Source organism: Pseudophryne corroboree, chromosome 1 (genome assembly GCF_028390025.1).
Source record: "Pseudophryne corroboree isolate aPseCor3 chromosome 1, aPseCor3.hap2, whole genome shotgun sequence".
Lineage (NCBI taxonomy): Eukaryota > Metazoa > Chordata > Amphibia > Anura > Myobatrachidae > Pseudophryne > Pseudophryne corroboree.
This window is the reverse complement of record NC_086444.1, coordinates 421,351,044-421,364,448: the sequence shown is the minus strand read 5'-3', so window position 1 is coordinate 421,364,448 and position 13,405 is coordinate 421,351,044. Positions and strand designations below refer to the sequence as shown.

The window sequence follows — 13,405 nt, the reverse complement described above, 5'->3', positions numbered from 1 at the left end:
CGCAGATTCGGCATACAGGACTGGGTCCTGGAGACCACGGATGCAAGCCTCCGAGGATGGGAGGCAGTCACTCAAGGAAGAAACTTCCAAGGACAGTGGTCAAGTCAGGAGACTTCACTACACATAAATATACTGGAACTAAGGGCCATTTACAACGCCCTGAGTCAAGCAGAGCCCCTGCTTCAAAACCAACCAGTGCTGATTCAATCAGACAACATCACGGTGGTCGCCCATGTAAACCGCCAGGGCGGCACAAGAAGCAGGATGGCGATGGCAGAAGCCACAAGGATTCTTCGATGGGCGGAGAATCACGTGCTAGCACTGTCGGCAGTGTTCATTCCGGGAGTGGACAACTAGGAGGCAGATTTCCTCAGCAGGCACGACCTCCACCCGGGAGAGTGGGGACTTCATCAGGAAGTCTTCACGCAGATTGTAAACCGTTGGGAACGGCCACAGGTGGACATGATGGCGTCCCGCCTCAACAAAAAGCTAAAAAAATATTGCGCCAGGTCAAGGGACCCTCAGGCGATAGCTGTGGACGCGCTAGTGACACCGTGGGTGTACCAGTCGGTTTATGTGTTCCCTCCTCTTCCTCTCATACCCAAGGTACTGAGGATAGTAAGAAAGAGAGGAGTAAGAACTATACTCATCGTTCTGGATTGGCCAAGAAGAACTTGGTATCCAGAACTACAAGAAATGATCTCAGAGGACCCATGGCCTCTGCCTCTCAGACAGGACCTGTTAAAGCAGGGGCCCTGTCTGTTCCAAGACTTACCGCGGCTGCGTTTGACGGCATGGCGGTTGAACGCCGGATCCTAACGGAAAAGGGCATTCCAGATGAAGTGATTCCTACGCTGATAAAAGCTAGGAAGGATGTGACGGCAAAACATTATCACCGCATATGGCGGAAATATGTTGCTTGGTGTGAGGCCAGGAAGGCCCCAACAGAGGAATTCCAGCTGGGGCGATTTCTGCACTTCCTACAGTCAGGAGTGACTATGGGCCTAAAATTGGGGTCCATAAAGGTCCAGATTTCGGCCCTATCTATTTTCTTTCAAAAAGAACTGGCTTCGCTGCCTGAAGTTGAGACGTTTGTTAAGGGAGTGCTTCATATTCAGCCCCCTTTTGTGCCTCCAGTGGCACCTTGGGATCTTAACGTTGTGTTGGATTTCCTGAAATCCCACTGGTTTGAGCCACTTAAGACCGTGGAGCTAAAATATCTCACGTGGAAAGTGGTCATGCTATTGGCCTTAGCTTCGGCTAGGCGTGTGTCAGAATTGGCGGCTTTGTCATGTAAAAGCCCTTATCTGATCTTCCATATGGACAGGGCAGACTTGAGGACTCGTCCCCAATTTCTCCCTAAGGTGGTATCAGCGTTTCATTTGAACCAACCTATTGTGGTGCCTGCGGCTACTCGGGACTTGGAGGACTCCAAGTTACTAGATGTAGTCAGGGCTTTGAAAATCTATGTAGCCAGGACGGCTGGAGTCAGGAAAACTGACTCGCTGTTTATCCTGCATGCACCCAACAAGCTGGGTGCTCCTGCTTCAAAGCAAACTATTGCGCGCTGGATCTGTAACACGTTCAGCAAGCTCATTCTGCGGCAGGATTGCCGCATCCTAAATCAGTAAAAGCCCATTCCTCAAGGAAGGTGGGCTCTTCTTGGGCGGCTGCCCGAGGGGGTCTCGGCGTTACAGCTTTGCCGAGCTGCTATTTGGTCGGGTTTAAACACATTTGCTAAGTTTTACAAGTTTGATACCCTGGCTGAGGAGGACCTTGCCTTTGCTCATTCGGTGCTGCAGAGTCATCCGCACTCTCCGCCCCGTTTGGGAGTTTTGGTATAATCCCCATGGTCTTTACGAAGTTCCCAGCATCCACTAGGACGTCAGAGAAAATAAGAATTTACTCACACGGTAATTCTATTTCTCGTAGTCCGTAGTGGATGCTGGGCGCCCGTCCAAGTGCGGACTCTCTTGCAATACATGTATATAGTTATTGCTTAACTAAAGGGTTATTGTTATGAGCCATCCGTTGAATGAGGCTCAGTTATTGTTCATACTGTTAACTGGGTATGGTTATCACAAGTTGTACAGTGTGATTGGTGTGGCTGGTATGAGTCTTACCCTGGATTCCAAATCCTTTCCTTGTTGTGTCAGCTCTTCCGGGCACAGTTTCCCTAACTGAGGTCTGGAGGAGGGGCATAGAGGGGAGGAGCCAGTGCACACGAGATAGTACCTAATCTTTCTTTTAGAGTGCCCAGTCTCCTGCGGAGCCAGTCTATTCCCCATGGTCCTTACGGAGTTCCCAGCATCCACTACGGACTACGAGAAATAGAATTACCGGTGAGTAAATTCTTAATATATAAATATTAACTCATTAACTGTGGCCACAAACTCTGTTCATGCACCCCAATTATCTTAAACCTGTGTCAGCTGCCCTTTAGTAAATGATTAGCCAGTGTCGGGTGACTAGTCTACCTTTAGAAGCCATGCAGTTCATGGCAGGTATACCTTACACCAAGTGGGCATTTTTGCAGTTATATTATGAGATACAGTTGCCAGGTTTTAATTAGATGATTTGGTGATAGTGTGGGACCTGCATGAAGGTGGGGGTACCGTGGAGCGGTATGCAGGCTTCCGTGCATTGGCCAGTTCACTAACTAAACCCCCATCGTTTATTCATTATCCAGAGATGTTGTGAGGATAATTGAGCTTATTTTGGTGAGTCCTGTACTTTTTGTTTCTATATATATATATATATATATATATATATATATATATATATATATATATATATATATATACACACTCTCTCTCTCTCTCTCTCTCTCTCTCTCTCTCTCTCTCTCTCTCTCTCTCTCTCTCTCTCTCTCCTCTCTCTCTCTCTCTCTCTCTCTCTCTCCTCTCTCTCTCTCTCTCTCTCTCTCTCTCTCTCTTCTCTCTCTCTCTCTCTCTCCTCCTCTCCTCTCTCTCTCTCTCTCTCCTCTCTCTCTCTCTCCTTGGTCTGGCACTCCTCTTTCCCGCAGGGAATCTGCTCCGGTGCCCTCCTTAAGCAAAATAGCTCTGGATATAGCAAATGGAAGGCGGCACTCAGGAGACTTGCTTGAAAGTAGAAAACGTGCTTTTTAATGTGTAAACACTTTCAAGCAAGTCTCCTGAGTGCCGCCTACATACATACATACATACATACACACACATACACATATATATATATACACACACACACACATATACATACATATATACAATCATACATACATACATACATACATACATACATGTTGAGCATCCCTTATCCAAAATTAAAATTCCCCATTTTTGGGTCCCCTACTGAGAACATATATTATATCTATCTATCTATCTATCTATCTATCTATCTATCTATCTATCTATCTATCTAATATACACACACACACACACACAGTACATAGGACCGGCACTCACCCCTCATTGGATATTCACTCCGGTGCCCTCTGGAAACAATCAATACTTTAACACATCATACAAGCAGCGGCACTCGGAGACTCTCAGTAGTGAAAAAAATGCTGTGAAAATTTATTCCATCTTGCTATATGTACAGGCCAACGTTTCGGGGCATGTGCGCCCAAGGTGAACCAAAAGTCACTTTTGGTTCACCTTGACAAAGGGGCGCACATTCCTCAAGTCTTTTTGAAGATGATGCTACAAACTTGGCACGCCTATCTTTGGGCAGTTTCGCCCATTGCTCTTTGCAGCATCTCTCAAGCTCCATCAGGTTAGATGGGAAGCGTCGGTGCACAGCCGTTTTCAGATCTCCCCGGAGATGTTGAATCGGAATCAAGTCTGGGCTGTGGCTGGGCCACTCAAGGACATCCACAGAGTTGATATCTTGGTGTGCTTATGGTCGTTGTATTGCTTCAATATGAACCGTCGCCCCAGTCTGAGGTCAAGAGCGCTCTGGAGAAGGTTTCATCCAGGTTGTCTCTGTACATTGCTGCATTCATCTTTCCCTCTATCCTGACTAGTCTCCCATTTCCTACCGCTTAAAAACATCCCCACAGCATGATGATGCCACCACCATGCTTCACTGTAGGGATGGCATTTGCCTGGTGATGAGCGATGCCTGGTTTCCTCCAAACATGGTGCCTGGCATTCATGCCAAAGAGTTCAATCTTTGTCTCATCAGACCAGAGAATTTTGTTTCTCATGGCCTGAGTCCTTCAGATGCATTTTGGCAAACTCCAGGCGGACTGCCCTGTGATTTTTACTAAGTAGTGGCTTCCGTCTGGCCACTCTACCATACAGTCCTGATTGGTCGATTGCTGCAGAGATTGTTGTCCTTCTGGAAGGTTCTCCTCTCTCCACAGAGGAATGCTGTAGCTCTGACAGAGTGACCGGGTTCTTGGTCACCTCCGTGACTAGGGCCCTTCTCCCCCGATCGCTCAGTTTAAACGGCCGGCCAGCTCTAGCAAGAGTCCTGGTGGTTCCGAACTTCTTCCATTTAAGGATAATGGAGGCCACTGTGCTCATTGGGACCTTGAAAGCAGCAGATATTTTTCTGTACCCTTCCCCAGATTTGTGCTTTGAGACAATCCTGTCTTGGAGGTCTACAGACAATTCTTTAGATTTCATGCTTGGTTTGTGCTCAGACATGCACTGTCAAGTGTGGGACCTTTTATATAGACAGTTGTGTGCCTTTCCAAATCATGTCCAATCAACTGAATTTACCACAAGTGGACTCCAATTAAGCTGTAGGAACATCTCAAGGATGATCAGCGGAAACAGGATGCACCTGAGCTCAATTTTGAGCTTCATGTCAAAGGCTGTGAATGCTTATGTACATGTGATTTCTCAGTGTTTTATCTTTAATAAATTAGCAAAAATCTCAAACTTTTTTCACATTGTCATTATGGGGTATTGTGTGTAGAATTTGGACGGAAAAAAATAATTTATTCCTTTTGGAATAAGGCTGTAACATAACAAAATGTGGTAAAAGTGAAGAATACTTTCCGGATGCACCGTGTGTGTATGTGTATATCAGGGGTGGGGAACCTTTTTTCTACCAAGGGCCATTTGGATATTTATAAAATCCTCCGGGGGCCATACAAAAATTCTCAACTTAAAAATGACCCTGCCCCCCAGTAGGTCTGCCCCTTAGAGGTACTGAGTGCGCGCACCAAAAAATGGGTGTGGACAATTAAAATGGGACGTGATACACATATGCCCACAATAGTACAGTGCCAGATGCACAAATGCCCCCACAGGTTTTTTTTTTTGTTTTTTTTTCTAGCATCAGCTGCCTATTATACTCTGGTACAGGTTGAGTCTCCCTTAACCAAAATGCTTGGGACCAGAGGTATTTTGGATATCGGATTTTTCAGTATTTTTGGAATAATTGCATACCGTAATGAGATATCATGGTGATGGGACCTAAATCTAAGCACAGAATATATTTGTTACATATACACCTTATACACACAGCCTGAAGGTCATTTTAGCCAATATTTTTTATAACTTTATACATTAAACAAAGTGTGTGTACATTCACACAAATCATTTAAGTTTCATATACACCTTATACACACAGCCTGAAGGTCATTTAATACAATATTTTTAATAACTTTGTGTATTAAACAAAGTGTGTGTACATTGAGTCATCAAAAAACAAAGGTTTCACTATCTCACTCTCACTCAAAAAAGTCCGTATTTCGGAATATTCCGTATTTCGGAATATTTGGATATGGGATACTCAACCTGTATTTACTATTGATTGGAATTAACTTTGTATATGAGGTTTTGAAAAAAAGGTACTTTTGCGCCAATGGCAATACAGGTTTTTTCTTATGCCAGTATAAGTAGCAGAGAAGCAAAGGGTGACCAGGGCAGTACATTTTAGAGCAAATACTGTGTTCTTTTAAATGTGTTTATATTGTGAAAGTATGTGGAAATAAAAAGCTTTTGAGGTGGAAATATTGTAATGTTAATATCTTGAATTAGTATAATTGTCCCAGCACCTCACGTTGTCTGTATCCCATACCAATTACATCAGCTGTGTCTGTATTCCCTCTTATGCCCTGCACTGCAGTGGGAGGTATTAGCGGAGAGGGGGAAGGTGTGCATCACCATGTAGAATGCACTTATCTCAGGGCATGCCATTCTTCATTATTATGTAGAAAACACAACTTTTTGGCTGACTTCTGCAACCTTTTACAAATCACGATGAGACATTTAATTGTATATGCTCTTTAATTTGAGAGATTCTACAGTGGTAGTTTCCACGTTTCTTACACCACTCAGGATTTGTAACCATGGATTGAAAAAATATAAAAAAATTCTTTTATATAAAGTTTTTTTTTCCATTACGAAACAAGTTACAAAAATTGCATAAGTTTTCATCCCTAAATGAACCAAGGTGCATTTAGTTAGGTCACATAATTAATTGATTAGAGTCCAATTCTGTCTGATAGTGCTTCATAATATTACGCCTGCCAGTGAGTGGTCTACAGTTGGTTAGTACATTTCTTAACAAGCATTATCAAATACAGATTAGATATGATATATAAAGCCTTCTGCAGTCTGCAAGAGAAGATTGATATTACAGTTGGACAATGATGCTTTAAAAAAAATATCTAATAACACAATTCCTTGGAGTGTTCAGGTGAAAGTTCCAAAGTCCTAAAGGCTTCTTGAATGATTTGAAAGTTGTGCTGTTCACGAACTGTCTCTCCACCCAAGCTGATGGAACTCAAGCAACTTTGAAAGTAAACTGGGCAAAATTGCAGTGTCCAAGGGGGGTATTCAATTATGGTAGTTTTTTTCACCTAGGCGAAAAAAAACTATTTTTATTTTTTTATGGGATTTGACCTATTCCCTAGCAGGGTCATTTTTTTTGCCTAGGCGAATCTGTGGATTCGTGAACACGTGGATTTAGACTCCTTTTTTTGTCAATGCCTTTTCACTAAATAAAAGTGAAAAGGCATTGGCGAATATGCCTTAAAAATTAGCAAAAACGTCCCGCAATTGAATGCGCAGGGGGGTGAATTTGAGACCTCAGAAATTACCAGAGCTAATTGAATACAACCCCAAGTGTGAAATCTGGTAGAAGACTGTTTTTTTTAAATTGGTGCTGCAGCCCATCCTCAAACTTACACAATCCATTATCTGCTTGTAATCAAGGAAGGGATTTTTATTTGTTAGATTATCAGTATGTGTGACTGTATTTGGGGTACTCATATGTTCTTGTTTCCACAGCAACAGATGGAGGAGGAAAAGAAGGAAGAGGTGGTTCCCTCTAAGCCCATTGTTGGCATCATCTACCCACCCCCAGAAGTTCGAAATATTGTGGATAAGACTGCAAGCTTTGTGGCAAGGTAAGCTATTCTGGTTTAGAAAATAATTTTATTGGTAAATTGAATTACCATTTATAAAACCATTATTGAAATTTGTGTCTTAACAAACACCTGCAAAATATATTGTACATTTTAAATGCTTCCTCTTGTAACTGACATTGCTCTAACATGACCTTTCTCCCCAGAAATGGCCCAGAGTTTGAAGCCAGAATTCGTCAGAATGAAATAAACAATCCTAAATTTAATTTCTTGAACCCGAATGACCCTTATCATGCCTACTACCGTCACAAGGTTAATGAGTTCAAAGAGGGAAAAGCGCAAGAGCCATCTGCTGCCATTCCAAAGGTCATGCAGCAACAGCAGTCTGTACAGCAACTTCCTCAGAAGGTAAGCAGCATGTAGGGTAATAGTGGGCAATAGAAGGACATCCATGAGTCAGTTAGGCAGTCTTTGGTCCTCTCCTCTGTAATAACAGTGAGTGCAGTTTTTTTTATATCTTTAATGGAGCCTCAAAAATACAATGAATACGGTTATAGATAACGGCCAGTATAGTGTAAATCCGCTATTAGGACACAGATGATTGTGGGAATTTTGAATGGATTTCCCTGGCACTTAGATGTAGCATCTTGTATAATCTATTTGGGGTGGACCTCATAACTTTTCTTACTCTCTAGTTCCCTCCACCATCCTAGTTCCTAGTATGCTGTTGTCAACCCTGAACCTCTTTAATGTGCTCTAGCCGTCAAACGCCTTCCATTCTCCTGTGCTGCTTTTTGTTTTCTCTCTTGCACCACTTGTTATCATTGAAATAGGGTGGATATGGCTCCTATTCACTAAAAAGGTTTGATAATGGCTTTTGCTGGGTTGCTGGAGCTCCGTCCTCCGTTCTTAAATGGGCAACAGTCATGAAGTTTTGCTAATTATATTAATTTTACTCAGACCATTGTTCTCGTGTATATTTTTAGTAGTTACTTCTCTCTGACATACATGGGGGTTACTGGAACAATGCTGTAGATGCATGCTGATGTCTGAATGACATTGTGTTCATGAGGGTTTTTTTTTAAATAGTGATTTTCCAGCTAGGGGATATAGAGGGGGAAGAACTCTGACTTCATTATGTTTTCCGGGACTTCAAGAAAAGTATTAACTGTAAATACAAAAATCCTGTTTTTGGAAGGTATTTCCACACTAATATGTACTATTTAAAACAAATGTTTGCAATGTATTCACTATTTGCATGTTTTTAAATAACCAAAATTATGTTCACTTGCAACTCTTTTAGGTTCAGGCCCAGGTTGTCCAGGAAACAATAATTCCAAAGGAACCCCCACCAGAGTTTGAGTTTGTGGCTGATCCACCGTCCATTTCTGCCTTTGACCTGGATGTAGTGAAACTGACTGCTCAGTTTGTAGCTCGGAATGGGCGGCAGTTTTTGACGCAACTGATGCAAAAAGAACAGAGGAATTACCAGTTTGACTTTCTGCGGCCTCAACATAGTCTCTTCAATTACTTCACCAAGCTTGTGGAGCAGTACACTAAGGTACTGCCTTGAACAGAGTCCAGTAGACAACAAGGAGATTTGTTTTCTTCATATTCTTATTATAGACGTTGCTATATTACTCTTACTGTTTTGGCATATGGTCACCCTGAAGTAAAGTTTTAGGGTGGAGAACTGAGTAGAGTTATCTGCTGCTGAATTTTAGATTGGGAATTTGTATTTTTTGTTAATTGTCAACTGTTAACCGTTTTTATCTGCCTTGTAGCTTCACTCCTTTTCTTGATGTGTGTTACAGCTGTCCTCTACTCCCCATCTTTTTGCTGTCATGTCAAATAAGTGGAGTAGTTGCATAGCCAACTCTGGTGGCGTAAAGTCCATTTATTTTTATATCTGTTCATAATGTCTGGGAAAACTTGCCAATGAATATCCTACATGCAGTGTGTGAGGCAGCGTATAGCATTTTATGCTTGCTCCTGTGGTTGGTACAGCATATGTGAAATATCTTTAGCTCCGTCTATCTTAGAGATTATTCGCTGCACATACTAGTGATGATGAACGAAGGTGTTGTCCATTTTGTTCTGTACCTCAATACTTCAGGCAAGCAGCCTGTTTTAACAGGGACTTTCTATTACTAGGAAAAGCCATAAAGTTCCAGTCAGACAGTGCCATGGCAGTAGCTTATCTCAGCCATCAGGAAGGCATCAAGAGCTACCTTGAGATGGAGACCAGCCAGATAACTTGAGTGGAATAAAATGTTTCAGCAATTTCATGGGTGTTCATTCAACTGGTAGAGTAGTGGGGATCAGGTTTTTCTTAGCAAATATATCCTACACCACAGAAAATTGTCTTGCTATCTGGCAGTGCTTCAACAGATTGTGGAAGTGCTCCAATACCGGCAATCTGATGGTGTTTTCAGTGGATACCACATCTGTACAATTGAAATATCTCCTCCATGGGGGGCACAGGCTTCATACCGTGAGATATAGGGTGGTGAGCTGAGCTGGACACCAGACAATTAAGTTCTTCTCTGAGCAGCCCAGATTCCGTCTCCCCCTTATTCCCCGGCCCAAGCCACCATTTAGGTTAACAAGCCCAAGACGAGGAGAAGGAAGAAATTGCAAGCACGCCGAGTTAGGGAACATCTGAACGAACAGTGCAACGCAATTCCGTGTGCTAGGTGCTTCAGGGTGGGTGCCCTGTTAACCCCATGCACTCGAAGAAAAGGAATCTACAGGTAGGATAAAAAATGCCTATGTCATTCTCCTCAATGGGGGACACAGGCTTAATACCATAGGACGTCCCAAAGCAGGCCGCCTAAGGGAGAGGACGCTCCTGAGCTGCACTAAGGACCCTTCACCCAAATGCCGCATCCACAGAAGCGAAGGGGTCAAAGGAATAAAACTTGAACGTTTGGGCAGAACCCCACGTGACTGCTTTGCATAGGTGCTCTGCAGAGGTACCCCGCCTAGTTGCCCACAAAGTGCCCACTGACTGTGGAATGAGTCCCGCACAACAGTCGGGGCAGGAAGGTCTGCTGCCGAATAAGCATGCAAATAGTTCAACAGAGCTACTGTATATGGCCAAGGATTCTTTAGAAGCTGGCCATCCCCGTTTGCTGTAGTCATGTAGAACAAAAAGAGTCTGTCTTAAGGAAATCTTTAGTCCTGTCAACATAAATTCGAAGGGCTCTTACTACGTCCAAAGAGGCCTCTGGGAAATCTGGAGCCTAGATGGAGGAAACCACCATCTCCTGATTGATGTGAAATTTTGAGACAACCTTAGGAAGTTAAGAGTATTTGTGTGAGTCTGGTGACTCCAGACTAGCAAAGGTGATCATGGTGTACACACATTCTCTGGCTTTGGGTTATATTTGCTTTGCGACAGCTTTGAAAAGTGACATGTTTTATATTCAAATCCTTGCAGTTTTAAGTTTGGGGCTTAATTAGTGTTCACTCAAGAGTGAATAGTGGACGGGGTGCCGATGTTGCGCACGCCGCCAAAAGGTAGGGTGGCCATTTGTGAAGGTGCGTGATCTTGGTCCATGCCTTTCATTTGTCACTGTAGGGTGCGTGGCCAGCACTTACAGACATGCCTGGCTGCCCCCAAACTCTCCCTGGACTGTTCACTCTCCATATGCAGGTGGTGAACAGTTTATTGTTACTTTACCCACCTGTGGGGAGGGCAGGCTGTTCCGGCAGGGTGCATTTTGTAGTCGTCTTCTGTAGGCGGGTGTGCAGCCCCGATATGTCTGAACAACATTCGCCAATTATCATTGTAGCCCTGCAGCACAGCCAATATTTCTACAAATATATCTGCGCATCTGGCTTTATGGAAGTTGCTGCAGGTACCTTTTGTAAATGCCCGCCCAGTTGTGTCATCAGGCACGACACATTGGGCGGACGATTGGTAAGTGTGTATGCACTTACCATTCGCCAGATAGGTTGGTGGATTGGCCAAACTGTCAGCCAGGTGCGTACCCAATTTAAGACTGGACGTATTTAGCAGAGCTGGGTTTAACGCTGTGGCTGATGAAAAAACTTGCTTGATCTTGATTTCCGGTGTGATTACAAGGCCTAATTCAGTATGGATCACTAGTGTGATCCCCAGCGCAGTTTTCACGATGGCAGAACGGGTCCTGCGATTGCGTTGCAATACTGCGAACGCCTCTGCTCAATAGAGGTGTTTGGGGGGAAGGCGCGACTTAGTTTCTTTTGCCTTGCAAGCTGCCCTGCGATGGCAAACCTTAATAAGCTGAGGCTTGCAGTCGCAGACGAACATCACAACCTTTAAACTGCGATTCCATAGATCATGGTATTGCTGTGCACCACCTTCTGCATTTGCATTGCTGATGATTGCGGGCAGCTTTGCACATGCAATCCTTACTGAAGTAGGCCCACAGACCTCACAATCAGTCTGACTTTTTGGGTTTTAAGCAGCATAAGGTGTAGTCAAGATTCCACTTCAATCACAATATTGTCATTCCAATATCATATATAGTGTGTGTATATAGAATTACACACAATTTGTATTTACCAGTTATTTCTATAGCACACGCACATTCCGCAGCTCTTTACAGGGAATATTTGCCCATTCACATCAGTGTTAATAGCAGTCTGCAGTGTTGGAAAAAGGATGATCTTTTGGTCCTCTGATGTCCACAAATGAGGTTGGCCAGTGTTGAAGCCGATCATTCGTAGGTAAACTAATTCAGTAATATGACAGCCTCGCTAGTTTTACAATGTGCCTCCATTTACAGATCAGTTGGTGCCCCGTAGACCGCGGCACCCGGCTTCGCCTGAGCAGCTGTGTCGGGTAGCTGCCTGGTGCTTTGTACATTTGTTTACAAAGTTTTGCAAAATTAATATTTTTGCGTCCAAGAGTGGTAGTATTGGATGTCATGTATTGTGCTCTCCTGGAGCGGCAGATTTGGAAAGTCAGAGTTCCTGTTTTCACAATAAGCACATCCTTTTATCCTTTTCAAATGAACTGCTATGGGAGGACATGATCCTTCTCTGTTTCTCGCTCTCCTGGTGTTCAGTACTAAGTATGCTTGTAGAGACAGCTGTTTCAACAAGTATGAGTCACTTACAAGCTGTCCTGCAAATGACTGGCTTTATTACAAAGTTATTAATAAAGATGACTGTATGAGCTCTCCTGCACTGTCACTAGATAGTACTTTGCAAGTAATCTACTTCGTCTGTTTCAGATCTTGATTCCTCCAAAGGGATTAATCGCCAAGCTGAAGAGAGAGGCTGAGAACCCTACAGAGGTTTTGGATCAGGTATTTGTCTGTTTTGTAGCTGGTTATTTGTATTGGTTTTTATTTTTATATAAACAGTAGAACAGTGATATCCTTGTTCATGACTAAAGGTGGGTACACACTGATAGATATATCTGCAGATCAATTGATCTGCAGATATATCTATGGACGGATCGGGCAGTGTGCTGTGCATACACACTGCCCGATCTGTCGGGGACTGATGTCATGAACTGGGCGGGCGTGTACGCCCGCCCAGTTCAGCTGTCAATCGCCGGCCGCCGCAGCATGTGTACGGGCGACCGGCTGGTCTCCCGCACACACACAGCGATGCGCCAACATATCGGTAGATATATTGGCTGTCGGCTGTGCTGTGGGGCCGACTCGATATGTCTGTGAACGACTGAGTTCACAGACATATCGCCCATACACACTGGCCGACGGACCCGCGATATATCGGCCGTTCAATAGAACGGCCGTTATATCGGCCAGTGTGTACCCACCTTTAAACTAGTTTACTTTTGTAGCTTTCATTTCTCTTTCATCCACTAGGGGACACTGGAGTTCCATTATACATTAGGGGTGTGAAGCTTGCAACCGGAGGTGTGGCAGAATCTAAAATAGGGATTTTTGTTTACTTACCGTAAAATCTCTTTCTCTGATTCCATCTGGGGGACGCTGCGCAGTTACTTGTGGGTTAGAGGTGTGTGGTTGTGGAGTTTGGCACAGAACTATTAAGAACTGACCCCTCCCCCCTCTAACCCCTCCCATCTCCTTCCTGCCCAGCCAGCACCTCAGTTAACGTTTAGCCAAGCCAAAGGAG

The 13,405-nt window shown here is 43.8% G+C and overlaps 1 protein-coding gene across 1 annotated transcript in view; it reads left to right on the top strand.

The window, feature by feature from the left end:
- The window catches only part of SF3A1 (splicing factor 3a subunit 1), a 72,527-nt gene that overhangs the window by 29,366 nt on the left and 29,756 nt on the right, over nucleotides 1–13,405 (top strand). Inside the window, exons 2-5 of the mRNA XM_063913381.1 lie at nucleotides 7,230–7,348; nucleotides 7,513–7,714; nucleotides 8,610–8,867; nucleotides 12,532–12,606. Of these exons, the coding sequence (XP_063769451.1) occupies nucleotides 7,230–7,348; nucleotides 7,513–7,714; nucleotides 8,610–8,867; nucleotides 12,532–12,606 (654 nt within the window). The remainder of the gene's footprint in view (nucleotides 1–7,229; nucleotides 7,349–7,512; nucleotides 7,715–8,609; nucleotides 8,868–12,531; nucleotides 12,607–13,405) is intronic.